The sequence below is a fragment of the Diadema antillarum genome, unplaced genomic scaffold (assembly GCF_040938485.1).
Source record: "Diadema antillarum isolate AM-2024a unplaced genomic scaffold, OU_Dant_1.0 scf00000074, whole genome shotgun sequence".
Classification (NCBI taxonomy): domain Eukaryota; kingdom Metazoa; phylum Echinodermata; class Echinoidea; order Diadematoida; family Diadematidae; genus Diadema; species Diadema antillarum.
The window spans coordinates 2462683-2484270 of NW_027270963.1; the positions used below are offsets into that span (position 1 = coordinate 2462683).

The window sequence follows — 21588 nt, forward strand, 5'->3', positions numbered from 1 at the left end:
AGAGAAAATGGCATATTCGAGTGTTTAAAATGGTTTAACATTATGCGAAGGTTTCATAGTCATTTTTTTTTTCTGTGTGTGTGTGTGTGTGTACGTTTGTTTTCTAATTTTACAGTTAGGTAATTCAAACTCGTCGACAAAATAAAAGAAAAAAAGATAGCGCCATGAATATGTTCATAATTCAATCTCAGTTTCCTCTCACTATATCCTATCACTTCAAAAAACGTATTCAAATTAGAATGCCCATAGACAATTCAAATTCGTCTCCATGTGAGAGAGCGTCTTTTCAAACAGGGTCGCAGGTGAACATTCCCGAATTCGACGCAGAAGTTAATTCAATTTAGCAACAAAAAAGGCTGGCCATCGCGTATACTCCAGCAGCTGTAGAAGAAGCCGACATGATCATAGAAGTATGACAAGCACAAGCCACACAGACTTGAAGGCCTAAAATTATTACATCACTTGAGAAATTAAGGAAAAGACAATATTTTTGTTGAAATAACCAACATTTCTCCTGGTATTCTTCAATCTCTCATAACAGACGGCTAATTTTGCTGAAATGTTCTTCTCTTATGTCGTGAGTGTAACTCAATATTTGTTTTATTGTTTATACATGTTGTACCAGTCATCCCCCGATAAAAGACAAGAAAGAAATGAAGAACTAATCTCACTCAATAATCATAATGTATAAAGGAAATGAGCATTTGCTGCAATCGTTTATGAATATGAAAATGCTGCAATTTGCATGAGTTCACGAAGTCTAATGGAATGAAAAAATGTAGTCCTACCTAAAAGCAGATACACATGTATATGCTTATATGTATATGAAGAGTTTGTTCGCAAAAACCGATAAGTCCATTTTTGAAGATTTTAAAGTACGGTGTCTGTCATAATGTACTAAATAACACCTTTTAAATGATATATTGGTCACTACGAAATAAAGGTACATTATTGAAGTTATGGTCAAAAGAAGCAAAAATGTTCTTATTATTCTCTTTATTTTTCTTGACCTTTAATCGCAAATATCTCCATTTGGCTAATATGGACTTATCGGTTTTTGCGAACAAACTCTTCATATATATATATATATATATATATATGTTACACCGGCACGATAAGTGAATAAACCACTTCAATAGCAGCATGACAACATTTGATTACATCGATACACATGAGATAAGACAAGAACACTTCATGCTTTTATTGCCCGAAATACCTTGCTCCTAAACAAAGTGTTCAATTGAAGCGATGGGTTATCACAGGTCCATCTCTAGCAAAAATTGAATCACCCGTCGCAAATTTGGAGCGCTTTCTACGAAGGCAAATGCATTCTATGGACCGGTGCAGAAAAAAGAGACCGTCTGTAATCGGCCTTTGAACTTCTCTATTATGCTCATAATCCCCGACTTTTCTACGAGCGCGTCTAGGAATGTCTTTGTATCAACATCCTGTCTATTCAATGAGGTACAATGTAACCTGATACTCTAGCCACCTGGTCTATTCAAAATATTCTTGCGTAAAACATTCGCATATGTTAGGCTGTGTTTCACCATGATGAATACATAGGACCCCATAAAGGCAATAACCATCGGCTCTTGCGTTGCATGAATGTTATATAGAATATCCTCTATTTGGTTCGTTGGCCAAGTAGATTATTTGAACGATCTTTAAATGACATAATCAGACTGTCATTCATAAGTATGAGAGAAAGGAAAAAAAAACTTCAAGCAACATCGAAGTTGAGTTTCGCAGACCAATCTTTCATTTGAGTTTGTTTCTCGGTTTTGTTTCAGCAATTATCCCTTTCATAATGTTGACAAGAGCCTGATGGGATGTTCAATATTCAAATAAATCATTGCATCTTTCTTGCTTTCTTTGACAACTTATGATAACTAAATCTGAAAAATCCATGCTATTGCGGTACCTGCCATCCACACAGAAGTGTCTTTTTTCGTATAAGAAGTTTGCTTTCTGGAATTATCCATTATGTCTGCCTACAGATATGACTTTAGGTTTCCATGGGATAAATAAAAGAGATCAACGAGCACATTTGTAATGCGCTCCGTCGGAATGAGTCAAAAGTCGCAAAAAATGAAATCGTAGTTATGCCTATATGTGAATTCTACAGACTCTAAGCTTTACACGGATATGTAATACAACTCATTTGGACATCCCTATGGATCATAGAAACGAATATTAACTACGCTTATGATGTCAGTCCATTTTCAAAATAACGGAGAAAATCGCTCTCAAAGTTCGGGCTATGTTCAAGCTCACAACCTGTTTCTTTCACGGGACGAAACAATAGAACAGTCCTGCTTAGCGACGGCGTTTACGCTCCATCGCACGCACTACCGTATACGGCGATAGCTTGGGTGTGTAAGATAATGACCCAATCGCAGGACAGGTGTATGCTATTCTGACCAATACGGCAGCCCGAATGTAAACTGAAGTGCGTTTGTGTCCGTGCCGCTGCCGCCGCATGAATGAGTCGGTAAGCGCTGCGGTGACTTAGTTTGCCGCAAGTTTTTAACTCACAAACAATAGGAAACAGTAGAAAGAAAGAAAGGCACGCAATGCGTATTACAACAAGCGTCTTTTAGCGAGGGCCTTGATCGCTTCCATTCTCCTCCCATGTTGTTGTTAATGGAAACTAAAGGAGATGCGTTTAGCAAGTACCAATACCTAGAGTGAATAGAACCTGAGAACCCATTGTAGGCGGGGATTCAAAAGACAGCATCAGTAGAGAAAGTTGATGAAGTTAATTAACGATAGTCGTCTTTTCAGATCGCGTGTTCTTTGCGTGTACTAAAAACCCTCTAATAATGCACATGGTCGTAATGTTGCAGAGCATCAACGACTGCTTTCGTGCCTGCTCTGCTGCAGCTGTATACAGCCGTAACATTCTGAATTCCCGCCATATCCTAGGCACATTTCCCTTATTATTTATCGCTTTTATCGCGCTTGCTAAAGCTGTTGTGTTAGCATTTAATAGCATCAATCTGCCTTTTATTTTCCGTACGTAAAGCGCACAGAAACGTAACCGACATTACCAAATACAGTGGAATACCTTGTACGGCGTGATATTATCATTAGAAGTATATCCCATTCCTTTTCCTTTTATTTGCTTGAAGCAGTAGCCAAACCAAGTGTCATTTTCGAAGCGACATCACTTGGGAATTAGAATGTATGAAGATAATCGTTACTCGTGTATTTCGCGCTATTATTATAGCATTTGCATTTTCCAACTGTTATTGACAGTATTTTGTTACTGTGTGCTTACGATTACGAATGTCGGTTATGAATTCAAATGACTGGTTCATCAATCGAACTATAAAGGTAATAGTTGGGTTGAAAGTAGTTCGGTACAAGTTCAAAACGCAATCGAAGTCATCGTCACAGGGTGAACTAATAGCTCTAAAAAACTTGTTTAGGCCGTAAAGATTGCCGTATGCAATCTTTGTAGAAAGTTTTGACTGAGGCCATCTTTTGAGTATTTTGAGAAATTATATGAAGAATATTTTTTTAATTATGTAAAGAATCAGTTTGATTTTGACTATGAGAATAAAAAGGCGCGGTTACCTCAATCATGTCGTGTTCGATTAGGCATAATGGGTAAAGTGAATCATGACTTGTTGAGAGAGAGAGAGAGAGAGAGAGGAGAGAGAGAGAGAGAGAAGAGAGAGAGAGGCCAAGCAAGAGGCAATAGGCTACTTGTACATGATGCCCAACGACAGACACAAGCACAGTATATCACAGCTAGTAGACGCTTATAATTGACCATGTCAGTTACGCTGGGGTCGCTCATAACACACAAAGGGCATCCAGGGAACACGTCAATTTCTACATGTGGGACAGTACAATATTTTCGCGATTTCGTGCCGAGTAAAGGAATGATATCCTTATGATTTCAGCTGGCTCCTGACCCATCTAATCATCACGTTACACCTTAGGCATTATCTTATAGCTGAATGATAATTTTCCTTTTACATGGTATGCGTTCGTTAGTGCCCTACAATGAAAAAGAAGACTTCTAGGGGAATTTTAAACGAGTATGTGTACCCATTATTTCCGGGACATCGGTAATGAATTAGCCATGCACGAAGTCAATGACCTTTCATGTCGCTTTTGGAAAATTTAAACAATATTGCATTCAGGTTTTAACCTTAACCTGTCAAATTAAAAAAAAAAATCATGTGAAAACGTAACTCAGTTATCATGATCTGCGGGGTCAACTCGAGGTCACCCGTGCGAGAACTTGGATATTCTAGACGGGTTTTTTTCGGCTTGCCGACTGACTGGCAATGCGCAAGTAACAACCCTTGTATTGTCGGGAATCGTCTCATTTCACGCTTGCGCTGAAACTGTCGGCCGGGGAATGTCGCATGGACTCGCACGCGGTATACACCTGATACACACGTACCGTGTAAGCACTGCGGGAACCAGGTAGGTGAGATGGGATCATGCGGGAACCAAGCACTGGCGGCACGGGGCCGTGCGAAATCGCACCCCAAAGCCGCACGGGTCCGTGCGCCAGACCCGCACGGGTCCGTGCGACAGCGTGCGAGGGAGTATGGATCCGCACGCAGGCGTGCGGATTTGCACGGGGGCGTGCAGATCCGCACGGAGGTGCACGACTACGCACGGGCGCGTACAGGGGCGCACGGAGCCATACGCTCCCGTGCGAGATCGCACGAACCTGCACGCAGCCGCACGAAGCGGCCCCGTGCGCACTGCGTGCGGGAGTAACATAACATAATGGTCTGACTGTATAATGTTAACATGCATCATGTACCTTTTTTGCAGGCTGCCCAGGTTGGAACAACAGTCACACGGATCACAGCCACAGACGAAGATATTCCAGAAGGGGATCAACTGACATATGCCATTATATCCGGAAATGACGGAGGTACATGTAGCTGATTTTGACTTTTATGATAGTTTCATACGTCCCCCCCCCCCCCCCATATAATTACTGGACAAATAGACAATTAAAAAGTTGATAGTAGAAATTGCCGAAGTAAGTGTATCTATTACCATGGACCAGTGCATTTTATTATAATAGAGAGCACCATACATCCTTTCTTCAGTATTTTTAGTTCAGATGAAGGGTTACTGGTGACCGTTTACCAAAGTGTGGTTGAAACAGGTGCATGTTATTTAAGTTTGCCACAGATCAGCAAGGACTTAGTTTATGTACTCTCCCACCTTTGATATGCATTTGGTATTGACTTTGAATTGGATTTAGTAAATGACTATCTGTCTGTGGGTTGAGCTAAAACCAGTATTATGACATGCGAATTTAGGAGATCACGTGCCCCCAAAAGTTGCATAAAAAGCAAATGAATATATGCTGAATGTGTTGTCTTGCAAATTCACAAACTCACAAATTTTGGGTGGATGTTGACTGAGAATGGTTATCAACCTCATCAGGAAACACAATATCTATCTGTTTTAACCATTGATTTGTTTGAGTATCAAAGAACTTTAAATTGGTGAAAATGTTGATCCACTCGAGGACCAGTGGGAATTTCAAGCCAGATTGGGTCTGTCCACATGAAGTTTGCTGAAAAAATAATATAACATAAAAATAAATATGCGATAAATTATTAACACCTCTGCAATACTTCTTTGCCCAACCAGGCTTCTTCCAGATCAACCCGGTCACCGGCGACGTCACGCTCTTGCGCCAGCTTGACCGCGAGGTCCAGCCGCAGCACAGTCTGACCATCACTGCCACTGACCGGGGCACCCCTCCCCAGTTGGCCACCACCCTGCTCACAGTCATCGTGCAGGACTTCAATGACAACGCTCCGCAGTGGAATCAGCTCACTTATGAGGTCTCCATCCAAGAGGATTCGGCTCCTAACAGCTTTGTTGTGCAGGTACAGCTACATTGTATACAGGATCATCCTTCCAGATTAAAAGGGCATTTATCTCTTCTCATAGCACCCTTCCACTAACCCGGATATCAATATGATTTTGCCTATAGATTCAAAATAGTAGGAACAAAACAAAACCTAAAAATGCCCTCCAGTTTTGACATGGAAAATGTGAATGTTCTGTGAAGTTTCTCCTGTTTCTTTTTACTCCCAGACCTTTCCCCTTCCAGATCCACAAAATGCTGCTCATAGATTGTGCTTAAATGTGCCAATTGCTGTTTAGATCGCAATGCCTCCAGGCACTGACTCAGAAACCTAACCATGCTCTATATTTCCCTGCATTATGTATTCTCTCAAAATTTCATACTCTGTTTTGTGTGACAATACTAAAAAAGATCATTGAATTTTGTTATTGATACAAACATCATGAATAATGCATAGATTACTCACAAGGAGATTCATTCACTTTAAGCCATTCCGTGCCAGGGACTTTGAACCAGGTGTACAACAATATGGGGTTTTCTGAGCCAATCAGCACTCAACGGATTAAGCTGCAATAAGGGTTTATGTGTGTAAATCCCATCCCCAATTAAGTTGGCACCAGTTGGACTTTGGGACTCCCATGAAATTGTCCAGTAATCAAAACAAGACATGCATGTACATGATATGTTTCCCCTTGGCCAGGTTGATGCTACAGACCGTGATGAGGGAACAAATGCAGACCTGACGTTCACCATCACCAACGGCAACAACCTCCCTTTCATCATCGATTCACAAGGCAACATCCGGACGGCAGGCGCGCTGGACAGGGAAACTACCCCACAATACACTCTGCTTGTCACTGCCATCGACAGTAAGTCAACAGCCACTTTTTAAACCTGACAATCACTATGTGGTACTCGTCACAGGGGTTCTTGCTCACAAGATTGCACACCCAGTAACTCTCAGTGGTAGAATATGTTCTGCTCATTCTTTTTGATAACTATATGTATTCAGGTCTGGCCATTATGCCAAAGAAATGTTGGCATGTCAGGAATGAAAGATACAACTGGTAGATGCTATGCTGTACAAAATATCTGATAACGGGCACATGCAAATGTGAGGTGGTTTGAAAAAAAAAACAACCCCAAACTTATCACATGAAAAATGAAAAAACTACCTGGAATTTTGCTCCACCGCCAAACTCAGTCTAAACTATTTGTGTCTCTTCAGACAGTAATATGACTGCCTGGGCACCGTGCAAACATGAGTTTGTGTTTTTGTAATAGAATAAGTAACTTTGCATTTAAATATTCCTACTTTATATACACAGATACGCCCAAAATATGTAAATATATACCATACATATATAATATATATATATATATTTTTTACATATACTATCCCTACGTAAAGTCATAATCTCGTTTTTACCGCTCTCTCTACCAGACGGTGTTCCCCAGCAGGCAGCCAACCCACCAGCAACCGTCATTGTCAACATCTTGGACGCCAATGACGAGAGACCCGTGTTACCTCAAGATTCCTACCAGTTCACCGTGTCTGAGGATGCCAACTTGAACACGTTTGTGGGACAGGTGCGCATTATAATTTATTTATAGTCATTGTCGTTGCCGAGGAGCAGGAGAATGAATGCAATGTCTGCTCAATGTCACATAGGAGATCACGTACTGTTTTTGACTTTTAATGGAAATATGTAATTTAATAATTGTAATTTTATTGTAATTTTAATGGAATTTTAATGGAAATATGTAATTTATAGCTGTTGCAGTGTATTGTCAGCAATCCATTTACCCATATTCTCCACAGTCAAAAAGAAATTCATGTAACCTGTATGCGCTTATGTATGCCTGTCACCTTTCCCTTGTGTTGTTTGAAGATTGTTGCAAATGATCCCGACACGACCGGCACCCTGACGTACATCTTCACACCGAACAGTCCCGATTTCACCTTCTCCACGGACGGACGCATCACGACGGCGGCCACGCTGGATGCGACGGCTACCCCGGTCTACCAGCTGACGGTGGTGGCATCGGACGGCATCCAGACCTCGCTACCGGCTACCGTGACAATCACCGTTGAAGATGTCAATAATCAGCCACCTGTCTTCTCCCAGGGGATCTACACAGAGACAGTGCCCGAGGACTCGCCATTCCAGACACTCATTGTTGATCTGGATGCAACAGATTTAGACAACGGTGAGTGCTTCTATAAAACAAAATGTTTTTTTCTTAGGCGTGCCTCAGCAATGGTTTGGGCAAGTTTTATTCATGTGTAGTTATAGTTGGTTCTTTTATGATCCAATAGAGATAAGCATTTTGTTTAGTTGATGTATGTGGCATAATGTTGAATCTTTATGTCTTTTGTCATTAAAGACTCTGAACATGATCCCATAAATAGATGTAAAGAAGGGCTTCCGTGAACTGTTCATGCAGGAATTAATTTCTTTTCAATCTTTGACAGTAATTCAAGAATATGAACATGAAACAAAACTGAAAACAATTATGATAGTAAAGACATACATGGTAGAGGAAACAGAAGAGGAAGAAGAAGGTAGGTGAGTCTAGTCTTGCTTAAGGCTTTGTGCCAAGAAAATGATGAATACTGCTGTGGTTGAGTCTCTCCCGGCTGTGTTTCTTTTATTGCTTTATGTCTTTGTGTGAGACTAATGATCATTCATGGTGATTTCAGGGAGTGTGCTTCATTATTTGCCACTACTCAGAGCAGTGGCGTGAATGAGAATATTCTCTTTTATTGATATGATTGATTTTGAATCATCTCACTTTCATTTCATTATTCACCTTTGTTGATATATGATGTAAACTTTAGACTAAAAAAATTTGAGGATTACTGGCAAGTATTAGCTTGCAGATGAAAGAAGTCCATGCCATGAATAGTAAAGTGTCTACCTTCTCCATGTGCTAGGAAAACAATAGAGGAAATTACTTTATATAGAGAGCTGCAAGTGCCCTCAGATTTCAGTTTTCTTTACATCACTACCTATTAAAATGTTTTTGCATCAGGAAACAATGGAAACATAATATACAGTTTCCAGAGTCTGCGGCGCACTGAGGGTCCGTTCACCGTTGATCCCTTCACTGGTGTCGTGGAGACCTCCGCGGCGCTCGACCGTGAAACGCAGGATGCATACAGCCTGATTGTTCTCGCTGTTGACACACCACTCAACGGCTCCCCCATGACGGGAACAGCCACGGTGTCCGTGATCGTGACTGACGTTAATGACAACGCACCAACATTCCGCAATATTTCCTACGAGAGATCGGTTTTTGAAAACATTCAACCCGGCTCCAGGATACTCACTGTAAGTTTTTTTGTTGTTCCATTTGATTGAGATGTTCAATTCATTAGGAATTATTTATGCGTATGTATCTGTGTCAGTGGGCCATTTGCTACTTTGATTCCTTTTTCCATTTCTATTCCATTTTTTGTTGTATCCAAAATTCTAAGGAATCATAATAAAAGAAAAGAGTGAACCTAGTGTATGACTCTTACACGTAGCAGTTAAGATAATATATGATATCTCTACAAAGTTTTTCCTGCATGTCAATACAATGTAACAGTAAATGTAAATCTTGCAGTGATTACTTCATAAGGGAAAAAAAAACCCACAAAATTTATACACGAAATGATAAGTACAAATGTGTCTTGCACATTTTTCAGGTAACTGCTGATGATCCAGATCTGGGACAGAATGCCATCGTCCTCTACCGCATCATCAGCGGGAACACCAACAACATGTTCACCATCGACAACTTCGGCAACATCAACCTCGGGGCCACGCCCCTGGACCGGGAGATGCAGGATAGCTACTTCCTCATCGTTCAAGCCTATAACAGTGACCTCTCGGTCGGAACGGACCAGGGTGAGTTAACTCTTTGTAAACTTTGAGTGCTGATTGGCACAGCTATAGAAAACCCCATACGCACTGTATACACTGTCCAGAGACCCTAGGACAGAAAGGGTTAACTTGAGACAGTAATGTTTCATTTCTTATGCCATTGAGCCATTATGACATTAGTTTAAGTGGTATTTGTCTTATGCGGTTCTCATCAATTCCACTGGTAAGTTGGGTTTGCATTGGTTTAAGACTTTCGTCACTGCATATTCAATAAGAGCTGTTAACCCTTACAAGATCCTGCAGTGCTACCAGCGTAAAAAGTTTTGTTGGGGTTTTTTTGCAATGCCTTTCGAAGAAGAAAACATGTGTAAGTATTGCAAATTTCTGTGATTTTCTCAGATGAAGCCATGTGGAAGAATATGCTCATTCTATGCAGGGAGGTGGAAGTTCCACCTCCCTGTTTTATGCAAGATGCCAATGAAGGCACAATTCTCCACAGATCGCTCTTTTGAAAAAGCATGTTCTGAATGTAAGATATCACGCACTCACACTCACACTCACACACACACACACACACACACACACACACACACACACACACACACACACACACAAATGCAATGTAAATTTTGTTTGCAATTGTGAATCTCAACAAAGTGACTGCTACCTAGAGATAAAGCATGTGATGCAGAGCTACTTGTATGTAAATTCAACCATGTTGGGAGGTTGGCACCCCACTTCAATGACAGTCAAACATTTCTGCTTATCGTCTCAGAACAACAGCCATGTTTACAACTTGCAAAGACTCTTAAAAACATCTTTGTTACATATTTGTATTCCTGATGCATACAGCCGCAGTCACAATCACAGTCCTTGACGTCAACGACGTGGTTCCGACCTTCCGGCAGCAGCTGTACTTCAGGCCAGACCTGTCTGAGAACTCTCCCATTGGGACTCCTGTGGTCACTGTCTTTGCCCAGGACCTGGATCTGGACCTTGGGGGCTCAGTGGAGTACAGCCTGATAAGTAGGTTTCGAAGACCAGAAGCATATACAAGAAAGGAATTATCTGATTGGATATGCATGTACAATTTGCAGGAACTCAATTTCTATCACATCTTGAACCACTTTTGCCCTTGTTCACAGAGCATATTAAATTGATAGTACCATCAAATGCACTTCTTTGATTTTACTTGCTTATGTCATAGAGGCATTTCAAAGGCAACTTATGAAAAGGATTCTTTTTTACCTTTGTCAACTTTAATTCAATTTTGAGCTCCTGTCCAAGTTTTGCTTTAAGCAAATATTTGCACTTTGTGAACTTGTTGAGGCTCTGTCCATGGTTTCAGTTCATGGTTTGCATAAATGATGGTCTTCCAGAAACAAAGTTTTGAGTCTACGTAGTCTACGCGTTGAATGAAATTGATGACTTTCTGATTATCTAGGGGAAGTCTTGATATATGCATTATAAGCTTCATCATGCCTCCAAAAAGAAGACACAGGTATCACAAAATTGATCTCTTCTTCTCTCCTAAACACTTTAGACAATCCATCATTCCTGAGCATCAATCCAGACAGCGGTCAAATCTTCGTCTCCGGCCCGATCCCGGACAACAGTGGCTCCCGAAACTACACTATGACGGTCAGGGCCACTGACCAGGCCAGTCCCTTTAACTCCAACACCGGCACGGTGGTTGTAACGGTTGTGGATGCCACAGTTCTGGTGCCCGTATTTGGCCTGCCCCGCTACAACTTCAACGTTAATGAGAATGCTCCTGTTGACACATTCATCAATCAGGTAAAATTGAGCTGATGAAGTCTTACTTGAGTTAAGCTTGTGAGTGTGCCTTTGTGGATTTTTCTGAAACCATGTCACTACCAATGGCATTGTCAGGTTAGAAGCTGTGTGTTTGCTCATTTTGGTTTTTGGTTTGTTTTTTTTTTTTGCTGAATGCATTGATAGGAGTCCTGGAACGTGCACTCCGATCATCTTGTACCATTTTACAGCAGTTCATGTACTTTATACATTTGCTATTCAGGTTTCAGCCACACTTGGAGGCTCCTCTGCGGGAATCACTTACTCCATCGATCCAAACTCCAGTCCCGCCGTTCTTGACCTTTTCAAGATTGCTGAGAATACTGTAAGTTGATGCTGCATACCACTCTTTGATCCTCTCTTTCTGATCGATTGTTTTATCATCTTGATTTTGATTCTTTCCTCAACTATGAGTATTTACTTTCAGTTTGGAACTAAACTTGATATGAAAACACATTAGATTTGGTAGAACATATGTACTGGCTGCAAGGATGGCAAGAAATCTACAATGGATGTGTCCTGCTCATTGATGTTGTCTTGTATCTACACTGCAAAGGCTGCTGGAGAATGTCCTACACACTAAATTATGTTACTTAATGATGATGATTCAATATAGAAATAAATTGGTGATTCAAAAAACACAGTCAGCTTTCATATTTTATCCACTATGAAATATATTTCATAGTTTGATATAGATTTGGTATTCGGCACCTGGGTTCTTAAACAAATACCAAGTGTAGTGTACATCCATAGCTGAAACTTTGCAGGAATGGAGGGGGTAAGTCTGTATAGTCAGGACTTCTGCCTATCATATGTCTTGAATGTTACACATTAAAAGAATGACAATCCTGTCTATTATCTCCTCCTCTTAGGGTGTCATTACAGTGGATGGTGATATTGACAGAGAGACGGAGGACTTCTATGTCTTCACCGTCTTTGCCGACGGGGGCGGTGTGGCGCCGGGATCCACCTCGGTTAGTTCCTTTTGAAACAAGCTTCTGGATGTCCTGTGCAGTTTTCATTTTGTTGTAGTTGGTTTTACTGAAGAATCTTGCTCTTCAAGACAGTAGATACTGCCTCTACTTTTTGATGGAATGAGAGGTGGTCATAATTATATGACAAAACCTGGTGGTAAAAAGACAATGACGATGATTGTCACAATGATAACGACATCCGTAATCATGATTGACTCTAAGATTTTAACCTGATTCCACTGTACGATTTCTTTAATCTTAAAAGTGAATGACATTGCATTTCAAGATGAACAAACAAAGCTACATATGTATTTGTATACACAAAACTTTCATATAACTTTGTCACTGCATTGCTGCTTTTGCCTGTCTGCTGTTGAGTGTAGGTCTGGGTAACTGTCAACGATGTCAACGACAATCCACCTGAGTTTGTCACCATGCCGACGTCGCCGGTGAGTGTGGAAGAGAATCGTGTGGGTGCAGTGCCGTTGGGATCCTTCAGAGCAACAGACGCGGATGCTGGTGTCAATGCACAGGTAAGCAAAAAGGAGATGTCGTTTCAGTTTATCACGTCATCTGTTGAGGAGGACATTTTAGTGGGCCTATGCCTCCGTGGATATGAACATGTCTCATGAGGCTGGGGACAGGAGGAGCTCCATCCTACGAAGGGAAATGTTTCGTGGCTTATGATGTTAACTAAAAGCTTTCCTATCACACCTTTGACCAGTTAAAGTTTACATTGGATTGCAGTAACAAAGATTTATAGTCTGTGAATTAATCATGAATACTCAAAACTTTTATTTTACCATTTTAAAAAATGCCAGTGGTAGGTTTAATGAGTTCACTCTTTGTCATTTCAATCAACAGTTGACATTTACGCTGTCTGGCTTCGGATCCAACTTCTTCAGCGTGTTCCCGACAGGTGACGGCACGGGAGTCCTCTCTGCCATACAGCCTCTTGACAGAGAGGCGCAAGACTTCTATGAGCTCACAGTAAGGATTCCACCATTTATGCAGTCATTCTCAATGGACCTAGTTTACCATCATACATTGTATTCAAATTGGATGCATACCTTTGTACACTGTAATATAATTTTTTTAATATCTGACTACTAAAAAAGGTTGCCTGAGGCTTTGCTTAAGGATTTGCTTGAAGCAAGAGCAACTCATGCATTCCTAGTGTTGAATTGTATTTAGTATGTATGGGAGGCTTGAAAAGGTTTTTATCAGATGTTCCATGGTGAAATACCTTCAATTTGAATACAGTGGTGAACTGGCCTCTTTATGTGAACTGCCTGCTTATCCTTCAAATAAGAGATTGAATTTTAAATCATCAGAATTCAGGCAATGACAATATTTTCTATCAAAGCACTCTCAAAAGGACTGATGATACCTTGATATAGATGTTGAAGCTATGTTGTGACACAATGGCAAAACATGGCCCAACTAGGAAACGGTTTGGAGGGATATTGCTTCCTAATGCAGTGATGTATTAAAGTGTAAATGTTGTGTTATGTCATACCTATACATGGCTGTTTTATCATCATGACAATTTAACTACAGTACATATTTTGATTTTTGTTTTTGTTTTGCCCCCTTTTTTTTTCGTTTTAAGGTTACAGCAACTGATGGTGGCAACCCCAGCCTCAGTTCATCGTTTCCACTGAATATCACTGTCACAGATGTCAACGACAACTACCCCATCTGGACCAGCAACCTGTTCCAGGCATCCATATCAGAGGTGAGAGGTCATAGAAATGTTATGCTGGCGGGATCAAGCTTGTGTTCCTGTTGTTGTTTGTTCGTCTGTTTGTTTGTGCATTTCGTAGTTTTTCTTTGTAAGCTGCATTCTCAAGCAATGAGTGATTTCATACAATGTATGTTTCTCTCGTCACCTCTTTGTTCACCAACTCACAGAAAATATTGGCAGTTCTTCATCTTGAGAGCGGATGCTGAAATCTTTTATAGAAAAAAGTTGATAACACAAAGCCCTTCAACAAATTTCTTTGAGCAAACAAAACTTCAAAACTCGCATTCTTGTTCCCCTTTGTAGAATAACTTCACATCCAACCCGATCGTCACAGTGACCGTCTCTGACGCAGACTTGCCTTCTTCCAACAACTTTGAGTACACCATCATCGCTGGCGATCCAGACGGTCACTTCCAGATCAACGAGAACAGAGAGATCACCCAGACCACCCTTCTGGACAGGGAGAGCGTGGACAATTATCAGCTGACCATCCAGCTCAGGGACCCGACAAACAACCCAGCAGCTCAGGTATGGCCATTGGCACTGGCCTGACTACAAAGTGACCGTTTAGATGTAGTAGCCCTTATCTTCACTGTAAATGAGATGGCTTCATGAACTGTTACTGTTGTAGTCTTGAAATTTTCTACTACCTCCTGTGGAGCACTATAGCATCAGATATTTTTTTCCAAGAGTTCATAAGAATGCAGTTTGGCAGAAAATCAACAGGTGCAGGTTACATTTATATATACAATATTGACTACTGGTATGTTTTTTAACATCTATTTGAACCACTTCCAGGCATGGGTAACATGTGTCATGCAACATGCCAAACGTAAATCACAGTATAATTGGTTATCTGTACAATTTACAGTGTTCCAACTAAGCATGCATGAAGCCAGAGAGGATGAACTGAAGACCTTCCAAATTTCTCATGTACATGTCTTAGCTTTGTGGCAATAGGATAACTAAATGTTAAAATGCACATACATTTCATTTGTATTGTACCCTTGGGCATTGCATCTGTCATGGGAAACTTTTTGATTCTCTTTTTGTTTGTATACCAGACCAATACATTTGTCCGCATCACTGTGGATGATGTCAATGACAACACGCCAGAGTTCCAGGAATCCGTCTACAATGTCAACGCCACTGAAGGACCTTCCTCCCTCGGCCTTCCTGTTGTCAGGGTGGTCGCCGACGACCTCGATGCGGGGCTCAACAGCCAGATCATCTACGCCATCATATCGCAGGATCCTGAGAATCACTTTGAAATATCACCTACCAGTGTGAGTTTCCTCTTGATCCCTCTGTAGACTCCTGAATCTTTCCTACTACTGATTTTGTCATTGTTGGATTAACCCACCTGAGCCCAGTGCCTGAAACTGTCCTTGATATCATGTACAGTTTGTTACAGAAGAGTTAATAAAATCCAATGACTGGATGGCTTGCATGGGAAACAGTTAAGAACGAGATGAACAAACATGAAAGCAAGGGAAGAAAATGAAGAAAATTCGCACCTCATGAATGAACATGTTTGTTTTATAGCTTTCGAGCTATCTTACTCACATTAAACTTTTGGTGGACATTATTATAACAGAGAAGAAATACACGTACAACTGTACTGGTGTGCTAGATACCATTGGTGTCTATCACAATGGTATTTTTCACAAAATGATCTTAAGATGTCAACAAAAACATGCATTTTATTGTCCTGCAAAGTTGTTAATGGACAGATGAGAACTGTACAATGTATTTGACAGTAAGTTCAAGAAGTGCACTATCTTTCAAATCTGGAATATCTATTTTTTTTCCCCCGTAGTGTTGTTGCTCATTACTACTCATCGTGTGTGGATGACATGGTCATTAGTTCATTAATCTGATTGAAGGATAAAGTAAACATTTTGCTTCTGTTAATGTAATTATTCTAGCTTAATTAGACATACATCCAGTTGAAATAAGTACATTGCAATTACTTATCAATCCATAGTTACTACTGTTAATATATCTTAACAAAATCACCATTATAAGAGTTTCCAAGCCATGAAGCAAAGTTACTTTGATTAGTTTTGCAACTCATCCATGCTTTGTTTTTTTTTTTTTTATGCAGGGTTTGATTACAACTACATCAGTCCTAGACAAGGAGACTACTCCAACCTATACATTGGTGGTGACCGCTACTGACCAATCCCCAATGAACCCAAGGACAGGAACGACCACAGTGAGTGACCAATGGAGACAGAATGAATGGCGCTTTGATAGAGAAATTGCAAAGCTACACAAATATTCAATTGCCATACACATGCAATTTGTTCATTCAGTTTGATCCTAGCCAGATTTTATCCTATTATTGTGTCAACAATCATAGTCAAATGACTACCCCGTATATGTATTTCAGGATACACTGGTAAATGAAATATCAGCTTAAGGTATATTCAACACTTTTTTTAATGTTTTAGTTCTCATATAGATGCTTTCTAAAAGTCTGTATGTATGCTCCATTTGTATCGGATTGAGTTGAATTATTTATGGGTCCTCTACTCTTTCTGTTTGATTATTTCACCCAAATACTCAATCCAGGAGCACTTTTTAACAATCAGTTGAGAGTCATTCTGAGTGGAAAGCAAGTGAAAATTCCAAGACGAGTTTCCAAATGCTTAATGTTGGATGGTCAATTGTCTGTTACCTAGTTTAAAATCGTCAATTTCAATTTATAGCTATTCTTATGCAGCTGTGCTCAGGTACATTTACCCCCGCCCTCTTGCAATTCAAAAAAGCAACAACAAACCAGTGCATGATATATTAGGAAAGGAGCTCAGTTCTCATCAACATTGGCAACAATAAAAGTTGCCCTCAGCAGAAACGTAATGAATCTTAATGGCATCCCTTCCCTCGAACCAAATTGCGTTGCACTCTTCTTCCGACAGGTCATCGTGACGGTGAACGACATCAACGACATCGCACCCCAGTTCGACCGGGACTTCTATGGACCCTACGACGTCCTGGAGGAGATCTCAAACTCCTACATCGACATCTTCCAGGCTAGCGATGCGGATGAGGGAGCAGCAGGCAGCATTGTCTACAGCCTCACAGGGCTCTATAGTGGTCAGTGACAATTGATCCACCGATGTTCACCCTTTGTAACACAGTAGACAGACAGACAAAATCCTGTCAAACTGTCTGGTTTGTGAATAATGGAGCTTCTCTTCAGATTTGCACCCTCAAACTTTCTGTTTGATTTCATTTCCATCCTTCCTGTGGTCGGAGAAAACAAATTGAGAATATGTCTTTGATTTCTGGGATTTTATTGAGCTCTGTGGTATACCACTAATCTATGCTCTTTATGAGTACACCAAGCGAAACATATAGAAACACAACCACCTGAATCTGATGTCATTTTCAGTGAAATAATGCTCTTTTAGATATGCAATGATGGAAAGATGAAGTGGTGATTCAAAAATAAAGATGAGGTCATCTGGCTGGCTCCACATTCCATCTATCAATATGCAAACATTAAGGCATGCATGAGGTACTGGTAGAAACACTTGTAGTATAGAAAACACCAACCCAACTCCTGTTTCTTTTTATCCGATGGTCCAGATTTGTTCAATATCCAGCCATCGACAGGCGTGCTGACCATCAGGCCTGACCGGACACTTGACTATGAGTCTGTGACAGCCTTCAACATCACTGTGGTGGCCACTGACCAAGGAAACCCGAGTCTTTCTTCATCGGTGAGTCCCACTCTATCTCTCTCTCTGTACTGCAGAAAACATTGGTACATTTTGTGCATGTGTTTGTGTGTGTATTCTGGATAGCAAGTGAGCAGGGGCTCCGTAAGGATTTCTAGGCTTTGTTGAGGAGTGTTTTTAGTTGGAGTTATTCGCCCTACTGCTAACTGTGTCTATGTGGTAGTACATAGATATAAAACTATAAAAACTTTGCTGAAAATACAACATTAGATGTGCTCCAATCAAGTGAAAAATTGTGACTGGGATTTACCATCACTTTTTTCTCGGCAACAGTAGCATTTGAATATATTGTTTGGTAAATGGTTCATAAGCATGATTTTAATAGTTTATATATGTCTGAAAAGTGATTTATTTTTTTTTTGTACATGAATTTGGACATCTTTATACAGCTCAGTCAACAAAGTTCAACACTGTTTTAAAGTGAGCCGCCACACTGTTCAGCAGTGTCTAGTGTAAGTGGGGGGAATTACATGACAGCTTTCTTCATCAGACATTGCCATCAAAGAAAAAATAATTGGAAGGAAGCTATTATTGTCTCATGCAGACCACCGTTGGAATCAATGTCATCAACATCAACGATCACACTCCCGTCTTTGTGGGAACGCCCTACACCATCACCATCTCCAAGAACGCCTCTGTCGGTCAGTTTGTCTACAGCGTCCTGGCGACCGACAATGATGCTGGTATCTACGGCGTGGTGGGATACGACATCACTGAGGGAGATCTCAACAATATATTCAGGATCAACAATGTGGTAGGTCTGGGTGTGTCAAAATGCCCATTCAAGTCTGAACTTATTAAGATTATGGTATATTATTATTACACTGGGGGTGGAGATTGGTATTGATAATGTTTTTGTGTTTGCAGCACTAATTAACCTGTTGAGGACGGTTTGATTTTGCTACAACACGCATTTCCCGTAGACGCTTGCCCGAGTATACTCGGGACTCGTCCTCAACGAGGTAAAGAGCACTTGCCGTCAGCATTTTTGTTTACATGGATGGTGACTTTGCATTTGATTAAGACAAGTACATTTTGTAAATTAGCAAGAGTTATAGATATGCACTTCAATTTGCTTCTGTGCCTTTGATAGATATTGATTTGACAAAGTTACAGACAAAACAAGCTGCTTTTATATCCTTATGCATGCTGGTGTCAGCTGTATATTCATTACAGTGAAATACACTCGTCTTTTTTTCTGAATGATATTCGTAATTTGCCCATAGGAAGTTTCAGCATCATCTTTCACCTGCAATATTATTTTGTTTGTGTTTTTGTTTATCTATCTATTTATTTATTCATGTATTTGTTTGGCTATCTATTCTTCCTTTCTTTCTTTCTTTCTTTCTTTCTTTGCTTATCAATCACAGACTGGAGAGATCTTTCTGGATGGTCAGTTAGAGACAGGGACCTATCGTCTGGTCATCGAAGCAAGAGACACACCCGGTGATATCCCTAACTCAAGATCGGTAATGAGTTCAATTTCGTATTTCAGTTCCTGCATCTGTCAACCCCTTCTTCCTTTGGTACAATTGTAAATCCAAAATCGTGACATACTTCATTTGCCTTGCTTGATAAGCCTGCACATCTTATTAAATAACTCAAGTTTTTTTCCATCAGAGGTTTCAGCCCATGAATTGAAAATATTCTTCTGTGTAGGCAGATTGTTGTTGACTGATTCAAGTTTTCAAGACAGAGAATGTATTTAGTTTCCTACATATCAATCTCATTCTTAATGTATGATTGTCAATACATTTTGCATCTTTTTGTCTTTTTCTTTTGTAAATACTTGCCCAGTTGCACTTTTATTTCTGAATAAAAAGCTAGCTGTCAATGAATCTTTGCCCCAACACAATATGCATTTAGATTTTTGTGTTAATCCTACAAAAAATATGTAACTTGTAGAATTTTCTTTCAGTTATTGTTGCTTACCTTATGTTTTTATTTGTCTAGGTAATTTTGTTTATTTATCTACTTTGTTTATTCATCAGCAAACAACAACTTTGACCATCCTCGTGACAGACATCGGTGACCTAGCCCCCTCCTTCCCCGGAGACGGCATTTTCATCGGAAACGTGTTCGAGAATGCAATGTTGGGCGACCTTGTTCCTATGGTAACTACTGATTGTGCCTGGATTATTCCACAAACAAAAGACGGAAATTATAAAGAACAACTTCAGAATATATAGCTACAGTGTACATGTAATTTGCCAATGGAGTTTATTATGTTTCTTTTATACATGAGGATATTTATTGACCAAATATACACGGTGGTATGATGTACTTAAATGTCATCAGTTGGAGGCAGAATGGTTTATCTTTCTTAACTTTGTACTATGTTTACATCTTATGAAGATCCACAGTAATTTTCCAAATTTTCAGGTATAGATTAGTACCTGTTCAACATGCTTTTATAGCCCTGGAGGTTTGCATAATCAAATGTCCAACACAATGTTGATATCAGTTGATTTCTTTTCTCATCTCAGATTCCTACCATTCGGGCAGTCGACAGCGATGCCACTGGCCAGCTCATATACACCATCACAGGCTCAGAGTCATCATCGTTCTATATCGATCCCATCATGGGTAAGTGGGGTTGCCAAGGGTTACCAGCCCACTATGAAACAGTACTAGGCTTGATTAACAAAGGCCAATTTTGATCTTCTTGATTTTGATTGGTCATTTTACTATTGTAATTAGTGCTTTTTGAGCTTATTCCTACCATTTACAATATAATCATGTGGAGGGTTTCTTGTTAGTTTGAAATCCATCAAATGCAAATGCAATATCCATGTGATTCTCATGTATGCATTGTTTATCATATACTCTGAAAATTTCACACTGCTCATCAGATGCAAGACATTTATCCATAGCACTTCAGTGTAAGGTGCATATTCATTCATTACTGTATTATGTCTGGTTTAGATAATCCTCTTAGTGCCTGACCTTCATGGTATCATCTTGATGAAGGCTATCAGAGGGAATTGAGTAGAGAGAAGAATGAACAGATACACATATCTCCTTGTCCGTTGCAGTAAATTTTTTATGTGTGCCAAGATATATTTGTCTCCATGAAATTACTCATGTTCTGAGAGACTATCGCTCTGACACCATGATGCATACACTTACATGTAAGTAGTATTTCTTATTTTCCCTATGTCCATATGGGGCCTTGAAATATCTGATTTTGGTGACCTTTACCATACATGTACATACAGCCATCATCCAAGTCAACACTGCCCAGCTGGACAGGGAAACCAAGGACCGGTATGACTTCACTGTCATTGCCACTGACTCCATGGGCTTGACTGCACAGGGAACGGTCATCATCAATGTGCTGGACTTCAATGACTTCCTGCCGACCTTCAACGAATCGACATACAATTTCACCATCCCAGAGAATTCACCTGCAGGTATTAAAAATGACGATAGTTTGTTTCTTCTTGACACTTGATAAGAATCATGTGTTTTCCATACTCCATATCAAGTAATCCTTTTTAATATGTATGTTATGTACATGTATGTTATCTTTTTTAATATGTAGCCAAATGTAGGATTTAGCACA

At 40.1% G+C, this 21588-nt stretch overlaps 1 protein-coding gene across 1 annotated transcript in view; it reads left to right on the top strand.

Moving 5' to 3' along the window:
* The window catches only part of LOC139717354 (cadherin-23-like), a 197374-nt gene that overhangs the window by 138947 nt on the left and 36839 nt on the right, over positions 1-21588 (top strand). Inside the window, exons 48-71 of the mRNA XM_071628860.1 lie at positions 4807-4909; positions 5644-5885; positions 6567-6735; positions 7311-7456; positions 7759-8077; positions 8903-9201; positions 9561-9762; positions 10591-10764; positions 11282-11535; positions 11777-11878; positions 12426-12527; positions 12911-13060; positions 13392-13517; positions 14140-14265; positions 14578-14802; positions 15339-15560; positions 16382-16492; positions 17199-17376; positions 17872-18005; positions 18568-18782; positions 19369-19492; positions 20015-20137; positions 20510-20609; positions 21242-21436. Of these exons, the coding sequence (XP_071484961.1) occupies positions 4807-4909; positions 5644-5885; positions 6567-6735; positions 7311-7456; positions 7759-8077; positions 8903-9201; positions 9561-9762; positions 10591-10764; positions 11282-11535; positions 11777-11878; positions 12426-12527; positions 12911-13060; positions 13392-13517; positions 14140-14265; positions 14578-14802; positions 15339-15560; positions 16382-16492; positions 17199-17376; positions 17872-18005; positions 18568-18782; positions 19369-19492; positions 20015-20137; positions 20510-20609; positions 21242-21436 (4141 nt within the window). The remainder of the gene's footprint in view (positions 1-4806; positions 4910-5643; positions 5886-6566; positions 6736-7310; positions 7457-7758; positions 8078-8902; positions 9202-9560; positions 9763-10590; positions 10765-11281; positions 11536-11776; positions 11879-12425; positions 12528-12910; positions 13061-13391; positions 13518-14139; positions 14266-14577; positions 14803-15338; positions 15561-16381; positions 16493-17198; positions 17377-17871; positions 18006-18567; positions 18783-19368; positions 19493-20014; positions 20138-20509; positions 20610-21241; positions 21437-21588) is intronic.